General features: G+C 40.4%; 1 protein-coding gene across 1 annotated transcript; it reads left to right on the top strand.

Annotated features, from left to right (window-relative positions):
- The first annotated feature begins 290 nt into the window (after positions 1–290).
- TIPRL (TOR signaling pathway regulator) lies at positions 291–10776 on the top strand. The gene is made up of 7 exons (XM_051781077.1): positions 291–524; positions 5300–5479; positions 6289–6388; positions 7536–7667; positions 8087–8182; positions 8918–8980; positions 10601–10776. Exons 1-7 carry the CDS (start codon positions 424–426, stop codon positions 10751–10753), a joined length of 825 nt encoding a protein of 274 aa, XP_051637037.1. The 5' UTR covers positions 291–423; the 3' UTR covers positions 10754–10776.
- The last annotated feature ends 1798 nt before the right edge of the window (positions 10777–12574 follow it).

The raw sequence follows: 12574 nt of genomic DNA, 5'->3' as shown, positions 1-12574 counted from the left end.
CATCTCTTCTCGAGGCTAAACAGACCCAGCTCTGTCAGCCTTTCCTCGTAAGAGAGATGCTCCAGTCCCTTAATCATCTTTGTCACCCTCCTCGGGACCGGCTCCAGGATCTCGATGTTTCTCCTGTTCTGAGGAGCCCAGAGCTGGACACAGCACTTCAGATGTAGCTTCACTAGGGCTGAGCAGAGGTACTGGAACACCTCCCTCAACCTGCTAGCAAAGCTCTTCCTAATGCATCCCAGGATTCCGCGCCCGGCCTCCGCGCTGCCGGCGCCCCTGGAAGCGGAAGCGCTCTGAGGCGGCTGTTCCGGCGTTGCGGTCGCTGCCGTGAGCGCTGTGCGGTGTGGGGAGGAGAGGAGCTCCGCCGCCTCTGCCGCCCGTTCTGGCTCCTTTTGCCTTCTCCTCGGCGGAGAGGAGTCCGCCATGCACCCGGTTTTCCAGAGCAGCCGGCGCGACTTCACCTTCGGGCCGTGGAAGCTGAGCGCCGCCCGCACGCACATCATGAAGTCGGCGCAGGCCGAGAGGTGGGGCGGGCTCGGGCCGGGGGGGGCGGCACAGCACGGTACGACACAGCACAGCATAGCACAGTATAGCACAGCACAGCACAGCATAGCACAGCACAGCATAGCACAGTATAGCATAGCGCAGCACGGCACAGCGCAGCACAGCACAGCATAGCACAGTATAGCATAGCACAGCACAGCACAGCATAGCACAGCATAGCACAGCGCAGCGCAGCACAGCACAGCATAGCACAGCACAGCATAGCACAGCATAGCACAGCATAGCACAGCACAGCACAGCATAGCACAGCATAGCACAGCATAGCACAGCATAGCACAGCATAGCACAGCGCAGCACAGCACAGCATAGCACAGCATAGCACAGTATAGCATAGCACAGCGCAGCACAGCACAGCACAGCATAGCACAGCACAGCATAGCACAGCACAGCACAGCACAGCATAGCACAGCAGAGCACAGCACAGCACAGCATAGCACAGCACAGCACAGCACAGCATAGCACAGCAGAGCACAGCACGGCACAGCATAGCACAGCATAGTACAGCACAGCATAGCACAGCATAGCACAGCACGGCACAGCGTCCCTGCTGCTCGGGGACCCTGCGGGGCTGCAACCTCAGCCCCTCACAGCGAGGGCTTTGGGGCGCCTGGGCGCCTTGCGCTGGAAGCACAGACCCTTCCCAGGGCGGGGGAGATGCTTCTCAGTCCAGTTACTAGGGGGGAGGGGGAGCTCTTCCCTCTTTTTTCGAGATAGGAAGCTTGATTCTTTGGCTGGAGAAACTAGGGTGATTTGGGTTACAGGTGATTTCCAAAATTTGGTTTTAATGATTGCTGAAGGGAGCCTACAAGAAAGACAGAGAGGGGATTTTTACAAGAGCATGTAGTGACAGGACAAGATTCAAACTGAAAGAGAACAGGTTTAGAGTAGATATTAGGAGGAAGTTCTTTACTGTGAGGATGGCCAGACACTGGAATAGGTTGCCCAGAGAGGTTGTGGATGCCTCATCCCTAACAGTGTTGAAGGCCAAGCTGGATGGAGCTCTGAGCAACCTGGTCCAGTGGGAGATGTCCCTGCCTGTGGCAAGGGGGTTGGAACTCGATGATCTTTAAGGTCTGTTCCATTCCGAACCATTCTATGATTCTAGTGGTTTTGGAGATCTGGACTTCTGTGAGTTGATGCCTGCTAATTAGAAGCCTGATTTTCAGGCTTCTAATCACCCTTAGCTTTAATCACCCTTAATGGTGATTAAGGGCCCTTTAAATGTGGCTCGTGGACTCTCTACTCTAGTAGCATGTCTTGGTAATAGCTATATTAAGGTAGTGGTTTTCATTAAAAATTTATAATTTGCTTTCTTCTTGTAGTAATTTCCACTCCTGTCAAACCATTGGAGAAAGTGTTCCTGTGTCAGCATCAAACACTTAAGTCAGATTTGCTAATGTGGAGCCGAACAGTTCAGCTGTGCCATAACTGAGTACAGTGGCAGCTAAATTCATCAGATACTTCTTGTTTTCAGTTTCTGGAATAGTGGAATACAATTTCTTGTTAGTCATGTTAAATGTATGCTCATTCATCTTGCTTTTCCCTTTCCCGAGATTAATAAGGCCTTCTCCAGGAGAAACTGGCTGCCCTTGGCTTGGATGGGTGCACTGTTTTCTGGGTAAAACACTGGCTGGATGGCTGGGCACAGGGAATGGTGGTAAATGGAGTTACATCCAGCAGGTGGCCAGTCACAAGTGATGTCCCCCAGGGATCAGTATTTGGGCCTGTCCTGTTTAATATCAATCGACAGTCCGGGATGAGGTGATCAAGTGCACCCTCAGTAAGTTCACAGATGATGCCAAGTTGGATGGGAGTGTTGATCTGCTGAAGGGTAGGAAGGCCTTCAGAGGGGTCTGGACAGACTGGATCGATGGGCTGAGGCCAATTGTGAGAGGTTCAACAAGTCGAAGTGCCAGGTCCTTCACTTGGGTCTCAACAACCCCAGGCATCACTACAGGCTTGGGGAAGAGTGGCTGGAAAGCAGCTCAGCAGCAAAGGCCCTGAACATGAGCCAGCAGCGTGTGGCCAAGAAGGCAATGGTGTCCTGGCTTGGATCAAATTTACTGTGTCCAGCAGGACCAGGGAAGTGATTGTCCCTCTGTACTCACCGCTGGTGAGGCTGGACTTCGAGTACTGTGTCCAGTTCTGGGCCCCTCGCTACGAGAAGGACATTGAGGTGCTGGAGTGTGTCCAGAGAAGGACAATGGAGGTTAGGAAGGGTCTGGAGAAGAAGTCCTGTGAGGAGTGGCTGAGGGAACTGGGGTTGTTTAGCCTGGAGAAAAGGAGGTTCAGGACTGACCTTATCACTTTCTACAACTATCTGAAAGGAGGTTGTAACAAATAATAGAACAAGAAGAAACAGCCTCAGGTTGCACCGAGGGAGGTTTAGATTGGATATTAGGAAAAATTTCTTCACAGAAGGTGTTGTCAGGCACTGGAACCTGCTTCCCAGGGAAGTGGTTGAGTCACCATCCCCGGAGGTGTTTAAAAGATGTGTAGACATGGCACTCAGGGACATTGTTTCCTGGTGGACTTGGCAGTGCTGGGCTAACAGTTGGACTTGATCTTAGAGGTCGTGTTCAACCTAGACAATTCCATGATTCTAATTTGTTTGATAAAGTCTCATGTCTGGAAATGCTACGCTTGTTTTTTAATTAGCATTATAGTAAACTATGTAAATGTTAATTTTTAAACATAACAACAACATAATACTTTTTTAAAACTGGGCATCTGCCTTAAAACAGGTAAAACCTATGTTCCTTCTTCCATCTTTATCTTATGCCTAAAATAATCTCAAACTGCTTCTGACTAATGATCCTTTGGTTTTTACAGTTACAGGTAAGAAAACTTGAATCCTGTGATTTAGTAGTTTTTCTGTAATGAGGCTTCAACATCCACGTAAGCTGTACCTGTGTCCTGTGGGGGAAGGAGGGCTGTTCTTAGACCATTTCATTTTTGTGCCATATTTGAAGACTTATTTTGCAGGATGCTACCTCTTAAAAATATAGATCTTTTTTGTTAAGATTGGGAGGATGTTAATTCTCTTCATTATTTGTGAACAAGTGAGACTTAAGCTGCCAGTCTAAGAGCCAAATTGCCTGCTCTACTTATTTTCTGATCTATTCAGTTTCTTTAACTGTACCTATTTTAAATTAGTCACCTCTGTAATTTTCAGAAATTACTTTTGTCTGTTTAGATGTTTTTGAGGAACGCAGTTTTTCAGAATGCGTTGAAAAAGACTGAAAAGTAAAGCAGCAAGAGGCATAACACAGACTTGAAAGAACACAGAGGATTTTGCAGGGTAGGGAAGTCCAAAAATAGCCATTTACCTGTAAATCTCGGTACCTAGCATGAGATCTGCAAAACAATTCATCCCACTTCAAATTTGAAAAGTCAGAAACCATCTTGTTGCAGTGCTTTTAGTCAGCTTCCTTTTATAATGTATTGCTCTTGGCATTTTGCCTTTTTTTATTGCTCAGGGAGCATCATTAGTATCTGTAGGAGTTTTATTTCTGGCAGATATATATCGCAAAAATCCCTCAGCAGCCTGTGTGGAAAAGTGAAGAATTAAATGTGCCATAGCCAAGAACTCCTTTCTGTGCTAGAGTTGGCCTTTGCAGGTCAAGGGACCTACACTTGATGAAATGGAAAAGTTCATAATGTTATTCTGCCTTCTCTGGGAAAAATGTAGGGTCTTATTCTCCAGGTCTATGAATTTGCTTTTTGTAATTTGGTAAGGTTAGCATATTGTTCTTTTTTATGTAGGGTTACTGAAATAACCACTTTTGTTCAGGAATGCCTTGTTATCAATGTGAACATTGTGATTACGACACTTTTTGTCTTTCTGTCCTTCAAATTAATGTATTTTCCTAAAGTTTTCTTCTCTCCAGATGTCATGTATTCCTTTTTGATCTTGAGAGGTAAAGTAGGTAGTGGTAGGGAGAAAAAGAAGTATATGAAGCCTTTTAGTAATTAAGGTCAGAGTGTATATCAGGTAGTGGTGTGTGTGTGTATTTGTATATAGCATATGTTTATATGTACATAAGTACAAATAAGTATATAGATTGATGCAAAACAGAACGTGAAATAGGATGGTTTGAGATTTTCTGCAGGGATCATGCTTACTTGGTTCATGCAGTACCTTGTTCAGTTGGATCTGTAGCTCTGGCTGTGGCTTTTCTGCTTAAAGTTATAAATACCAGTACCAGTCTTCTACCAGCTTGGAAAAGTGGTAGGTCACAGTAATGTCTTCTGTGCTTTTCACATACTATGCCAGGGTTCTTTTAAGTGTCTTTTTTGTAGGCTTCTAAATTTGGAGGTATGGGCCACTGTGCCTAGTGAGTTCAGACTTGCTGAGGATGAGTGCTCGTTCCTAAAAGTTCTTTTTGAGCACCTGCCAGAGTAGTTCGTGGACCACCCAGGAATTTGCTAGAAGAGGTTAAAAACTTCTTCTCCATGCTTCTCAAATATTTTTTGATTCCTCATGTGTGAGACTTTTGTACAAACCTGATGGAGAAGGAATGTTTTGGAAATACTTTTGTGGTGAAAAAGTCACTTTGGTTCAATGATTCTGCATTTCAGGTCAAATGATTAACCTGGGAAAATACAAAGTCTTGCAGAACACATCAATGATATGCCTTCTAAATTGTTATGGTCTAAAGAATACTTATTCCAGAACAGGGACTGCTTTTACTGAACTACAGCTGACTGATGTGTCTTTTATTTTTCTCTGCAGATTGGCCGATGAATTACACATGCCTTCCCTGCCAGAAATGATGTTTGGAGACAATATCCTAAGAATACAGCATGATCATGGTTTTGGAATTGAGTTCAATGCTACAGATGCTTTAAAATGTGTCAATAATTGTCAAGGTATGATCAAAGTCGCTTGTGCAGAGGAGTGGCAAGAGAGCAGGTACAGTATTTTATCACCAGTGGGCAAGTACTGGTGTGTTGCGTATGAAACCGTCATAAAGTAGTTAAAAGAACAGACCAAACTCTTGAAGACCATGTTGCATTTGGTTCTACCCTAGATACAGCGTGTGATCACAGAAGTCACTTAGCTTTTCTTTGCTGTGATCATCCTGTCTGTTAAATTGGGTCTGCTGTATTTTTCAGTTGTGTCTTGGCTTTCTTAAAATAAACTTCAAGTTTAACATGGCTCAGTGCTGTTCCTGTTTATTCGAACTCACAGAGCCTCGAGCATTACAAGATTGTGTGGTATTTCAAAGTGCTGTACATGTTTAAAATCTTAGCCTTAGGAATAAAGCAGAACAATTACCATGCATGAGAACTAGTTGTAATGCTTGGTATTTACCAAATTAGTTTTAGAGCACCTGGAAATAAAACACAGAGAGAAAGCAAAGTTGTCATGAAAACTAAGGCAAATTGCAGTGTCAATGATTGCTGTGTGTCATCAGCACATCACTTTCTGCCTACTTAAAGAAAAAATGATCTTGAAATACAAATTTTTCAGCAATATTGCGTGACATCTTTATTTTGACTCATAGAACTGAGATAGTGTTAGCACAGGAATTCTCGTAATGGTTTTCTAAGTTATTACGGAAACAGATGTTGTGAAACTATGATTAAGTCTTAAAATCTTCTGTTTGTGCTGGAGAATAATGTGGGAACCATAGTGCACAGTCCTATGTGGGATTGTAATTTTTTGAGAATTACTACAAAGCAATTACTACAAACCTGTTTTCTCTTTGGCTTTTTGAGGAGTGAGACTGAGCACACTAAGGAAGTTGTCAAGCCGTATGACTGGACTTACACAACAGACTACAAAGGGACGTTGCTGGGAGATACTGCAACATTAAAGGTAACAATTTTCTCCATGTTAAATGCTGACCACATATTGCTTCAGTCAAACACTTTTAAAGCTGTCATTTACGTTTCAGTAGGCTTCTGTAAAATCATAACTTCTGACTGCAAAGTATAGTTTGGGCTTATCCTGTCTCTCAGCATGTTATCCTAATGAAATCATGGCTTATTTTAATAACGGGAGGGGTGGGGGGAGGGTGGGTGGTGTCTTAAGGCATTTTAGGATTAAAGCACGTGGGAATGTTCAGCACTTGCTGGGTGCCCCTCTGAAGCTCTGAGCTGCTCACACACAGCAGAACTATCAACTGTGTAATTCTGTATTACCTTTGTACTCTGTTATTTGCCTGTTTGTCTAAGCAGATATGTAGATCTTGCTGCTTTCAGTGATTTTATGTTATTGCAGCAGTAACTCCTCTTATTTAAACTCACAAGCCCTCCCATATCTTGAGAATAAGACTAAAGTTCCCAGTTTTTCTTTACTGTATACAGATTTCTTGCTACTAAGTAGAAAATCTATATTAAGTCACTAGAACGCTTTAGTTAGAGATCATATGAGTTATTCTGGAATTAAAAATGCAGCACAGAAACAAACCATGTGTTGTTGACCTGTAGTCTTAAGGCACCAGAAGTGTATTAGGGTCTATCCACCATGAGGTGTATTAGGTCTTTCCATCATGAGGTGGAAAACATATAGGTACTTGATTTTCACAGAAAGGCTTTATTAGAAGCCTTTTCAGGGTCTGTAGTGAGAAGAGATACTGAACTTGTGGAATCCTGTTTATAAACCCGAATTTCTCATTTGTATGGTAAACATGAGGCATCTTCACATGTTTTGGAAAAAACATTTGAAAGAAAGTGAACAGAATTGTTTGCAGCTAAAAACCTACTGAGCCCGTATCCAGAGGGAAGTTTATTAAGAATTTTCCACTCTTAGCTGTTGCTTTTGCTTGATGTTTGTTTCCAAGAGGATACTCTTGGAAACTTTGGTTTTAATTTTAACTTCTCCTAGAAATCTGGGATGTTTTAAGGTTTGAGCTCTAAAAGCTTTTTCTTTTCTAAAACTGTGGAATTCAAAAGATCAGGACAAACTTTTTGTGGTTTGGCAATAAATTAATGTGCTAACTGTTCTTAACCTTTTTCTTTAGGTTGTTCCTACAACAGAACACATAAATACAGAGAAATTGAAAGCCAGGGAACAAATTATGTTTTTTGAAGAAGTACTTCTGTTTGAAGACGAACTTCACGATCATGGAGTATCAAGTTTGAGTGTAAAAGTAGTGAGTATTTAGAGGCTTACACAAGATGCTTGGTGACTCATTGGCTAATAAATGCAAAATGCAGTCAGTTTTTGCGTGTTCTTCCTTCTGGGATTTAAACTTTAGAACACAAACTTCTTTATCCTTGCTCTTAGAAATACAATCTTACTGGAAAATATGTCGGTTTGAAATCTTTCTATCATCTGTCACTTGCTTCAGGGAACAATCCTTTCCCTCTTTCTGCATCCTGCCTAAGAATCTTTTGAGGCACTGTCTGCCCTATTGTTCAGCCATGGTTGTAGCAAATCAGCAGCCCAGATTTTGGCTTTACTACTGAAAGCTCCTCATACTATCTTTCATAGTGAATATCTGATGCAGATAATTGCATACTTAAAGTGTACCTTTGTAATATGCTGAATGGAACATCTTTATTTTTGCAGAGAGTTATGCCTTCCAGCTTTTTTGTGCTGTTGAGGTTTTTCTTGCGAGTTGATGGGGTACTTATCAGGATGAATGATACGAGGCTTCATCATGAGGTAAACCCTTATTTTCCATCATGAGTATTTTACAGAGGTTCCCTTGCCATGTTACTTTTATAGACCTGATGATATTCCTCTAATTTATTACAGATGTTTGGAGGCACGAAAGTTACCTGAACTGAACTTTCATTTGTCTTTTATAATTGTGGTGGTGCTGAACTAGCAACCAGGTGTGGGTGCTGTGGAGGGAGGTGTTACACGAGCAGAGTAGGCTATTTCTCATGTGAAGTAATCACTTAAATACATGTGACAGACACAGATTAGAGAAGGAAGTACAAGAGGAAAAATAGGCAACAGTAAATAGTTTGATACTGTTCTTTTCTCCAAGTAAATTATTTTTGGCTTGTCTAATAGTTAGACTGCAAGTGTTAACTTGCAAATAACTGTCCATATTCCATTGAGTTCTGATATCTCATAAATAATACAGAATGTTAAGATTTAACTGGTTTAGTTATTCTGTCTAACTGTATTTGTACTGATGAAGTAGTTCTAGGTGAGTAAAGATTAACAAGTGTATTCAGTCCTAGCATTTTTTTTTAGGCATGCACACAGAAAGGTGATTTTTAGAAAAGAGAACATTGCTATCAACTTTCTCTGTCTTTGTGAATTTGAACATACATTTCTGCTCCCAGATGAAAATCTGTGGTCAACCAAATTCAGATGTATACTGAATTCAATGTATTTAAAATGCTTGGCTTGCACCGATACCAGATGATCATTTTTTTCCATTAGGCTGACAAGACCTACATGTTGCGAGAATACACATCCAGAGAAAGCAAAATATCAAGTTTAAAGGTATTGCATTTTTTAAACTTACTTTTTTTTTCTTTCTGTCTACTTTTTTGTTTTACAGTCAGCATAGAAAATACTGTGTCTGTAAGTCATTCTTTGTTAGTTTTGGAACTGATAGGGAGGAAAAATCTTTCTACTTATGCAGCATTTGTTTTAGTGATTTGCATTTGTAAACAAACAGGATTTGCATTTGTAAATGCTCAAATCACATGGCAAGAGATGGGATTGGGTTACTTTTTCTGCTTGTGAGTTACCAAGATTTTTTATTAATTATTTTTTCATAGAACTCTTCAGGTATAAAATCAGGTATTCTATGTCCCCTGATGCTCAATTTCAGGCCTGGTTGTATGCTTGCAGGTAGTGTTAGAGATTAAAATCTGTTTGGTAATAGACTCATTCACTTTTTCTCAAATAAGTTTAATACATGACCTTCAAACTCTAGGAATGGTTCAGCATAATTTGTGGCACATTTGGAGTTGCAGCTGTTGATTTTTATTCTTGACCCGGCACCTGATTTTTCATATTTTTGTAACTTTCCTTCTCCCTTATTTTTCTTTCACTTGGAAAAAGTGACTAATGCTAACCTTCCAAAGGGAATATTTTTGCAAAATGTTTTTTGTCTTGTGAGAAAAGGGGCACTATATCATTTCTTAACAATATGTGACCCCTATAAAGAGGACTAAATCTAGACACGAGCTTTTTTAATAGTTTTGTAATTTTTGAAATATTAATCAGTGATCTAGGTTTTATTTCATCTCATGTTTAAAAATTATCATCTGTGCTGTAAAGTAATTTTTCCTGCTTGTTGTTATAGAGAGGAAATGCATATGGCTTTTCAGTTCCCTAGATTAGCTTGCATAGGTAAAGCAGAAAAGATTCCTGCTTCACTGAGATTTGAAATAATTAAAACAGTGGTATGGCTCCTTGCATGGCAAGGGTAGCCAAAGGGCAGGTTGCATTTGAATAGCTCTGGGTGCACTTCTTAAAGAATATTGTTAGAAAGTTTGGAGGTTATTTGTTCAGTATAGCATTATTTTTTTCCATCACATGTCTTCTATATGGTGATCTACAGAGATCTCCAGAGAAAGATACTGATTCACTTAATGAAACCACCTTGTTTGTTAAAATATGAAATTAAAATCCAGTGAGTTTTAGTACTTTATATACATGTCTGTGGTGAACATCATAAAACTAAGATACATGTTAAGATTGATCAATTATCGATAGCTAAATACAAGCAACTCCAGGGAATATATCTCAATGGCTAGAAGACATGGAATCCCTTGTGGCCATCCTAGTCCCATCTAGAATTAGAACCTTAAAAAGACTGTTTGTTACATTCCCATTTTAAATATATTTTTAAAAAACATTGTAGCTGTTTATGGATGTCTCTGACTTTCTTGTGCTCTTATAATCTGCTGCTTAAAAATGTTAAATCCCTTTCCCTGGTTTATTGATCCACATAAGGAGTAAGACTGTATGTCCATTTGAAGTTCTAAGATAAATTTTAATAATCATACCTGACTTTGGGTAAATTATAGATTAATTGTCTGTAAAAGTTTGGAGTACTTTTTTTCCCCTTCCTTTCATTCACTTGTTTCATATAAAATTTTTGCTTTTTAGCACGTTCCACCTTCCCTGTTCACAGAACCTAACGAGATCTCTCAGTATCTACCCATAAAGGAGACAATCTGTGAAAAATTAGAATTCCCAGAGAAGCTGGAGCCTAAACCAGAAGAATCACTGGAAACCGTGTGTGTTAAGTCTAATAAATAAATGTGACTTTATATGGACTTGAAGTAGACTGGAGATGATGTGGTCATGTGTTCGTTGCCATGGAGGGTATTTCACTAATAGTGGAATGAAGAATTTGGCTCATTTTTCTGTAGCCTTAAGAGAAAACATTTCAAGCAGGTTTTGCTAATGGTGTTTTTTGGTTGTTTTTTTTTAACCTGTATCTGGAATTGATGATAAGCTGGTGGTGAGTGATAATTTTCAATGGCACTGGAGAAATGACAATTAAGAGTCTGGGTTCTGTTTAGTTCACCAAGTAGGCAGGAGTATTTTCTGGACCCTCCACCACTAACACTTTTATGAAGATTTTGTTATTGCTGCTTCAGATATTAAGAGATTACTGGCATTGTAAAGTTGGCATGATTTATTTTTATTGAGAAATCATCCACAGTAAAAATAAAAAACTCATCTGCATTTATTTTGATCTGACAGTCCTGAACTACACATTTTGCTTGGCTTCCCCTACTGTGAGCTGATAACCAACTGTTACTCTCTGATCCAGAGTCTCACCTAAGAATATTCATTTCATCTGAGGATAGGTTTAGGGATGGGGGGAAAAAATGGATTTGTTTGACACTATATAAAGGTAAAATGACTTTCTTTGTAAAGCAGTTAATTCTGATGTCAGACAGATTTCTCTAGACAGTTCTGGAGACTCTCAGTTGGGGTCTGGATGCTGCTCCAGTCACACACAATATTGGACATGCATTGTTCTGCACTGACCATTTGTTGGATGCACTGAGTGGTGCCCACATGTGATGGTTATACTGCCCTGAAAGTCAAATTGCCAAATTGCAGCGTGGGTTGAGGCTGCGGAAGACAGGGGTGTTTAATCTGTAATCCCTAAAGGATGCTGTATTTGGAGTTTGACAAATGAGATCCTGTATGGCCTTAAAAGGATGCTAACGTGTTCCAGATACGTAATTTTGGTTTATTATAAAATTCTTTAAGTTTTAATATTAATAGCATCGTGATCACTTGTATAGTATGGTTTTAACACTTTGTAGATTAAACTTAAATATTTGTGTTGCTTTTGGAAATCCTACAGTATGTTAATGGTTTGGCCTAAGAATGGGGCAGCTGAGCAGGCTTGTCTCGGGGTACTGCTGACTCTCAGTGCAAGAAGCAAGTCACTGCAGTGAAAAGCAGGCTGTGGTTTCAGGTGATTACAGATAAGAATGAGTATGCATTCTGTTGTCTTGGGGGTTTTGTTTAAAAATGTTCATATTTTACAGTGCATGACTTAATAGAAACAACTCACCTCAAAACCTGGTATTTAAGCAGATCTTCAGAGAAGTGGTTTTCATGTAGAGAAGACCCTGAGGTTTTTAGGAAAGAAACCCCAGTCTACTGCCATCTAAGGGACTGTTTTCTTGGTGTCCTGTGTCACTGATTTACTCCAACTACAGGGAAGACACTTCTCTGTGCCTCTGTTCCCTGTATGTAAAAATGAGAGTTAATATATGCCTACCTCACAGAGAGTCTGTGGGGATTAGTTTGTAAAAAGTTATTGATTAGAATTTTTTTTTTTTTCTGAATACACCTTCAGCCTTATCTTTGGAATCCTTTGGAAAGGATTACTGCAAAATATCTTATGGTCCATAGGATAAAATGAGTGAAGAAAACTGAAATTAAGCAGTCTCTGAAAGAAATTGTCACCCAGACATGGTCTGTGTGACTGAATTTATGGCCACTTTGAAATAGAGGTGAGATCCTCTATATTCCCTCTTACAGTCCTATATTCTGTTGGCATTTTTTCATCTTCCAGCATTGTTTCCTAAAGATTTTGATGTCAGGGTAAAG

Source organism: Manacus candei, unplaced genomic scaffold (genome assembly GCF_025592945.1).
Source record: "Manacus candei isolate 608988 ecotype Guabito, Panama unplaced genomic scaffold, ASM2559294v1 h1tg000014l, whole genome shotgun sequence".
NCBI classification, from domain to species: domain Eukaryota; kingdom Metazoa; phylum Chordata; class Aves; order Passeriformes; family Pipridae; genus Manacus; species Manacus candei.
Note: the sequence above shows the minus strand (reverse complement) of the source record. Positions and strands in the feature narration are given on the sequence as shown.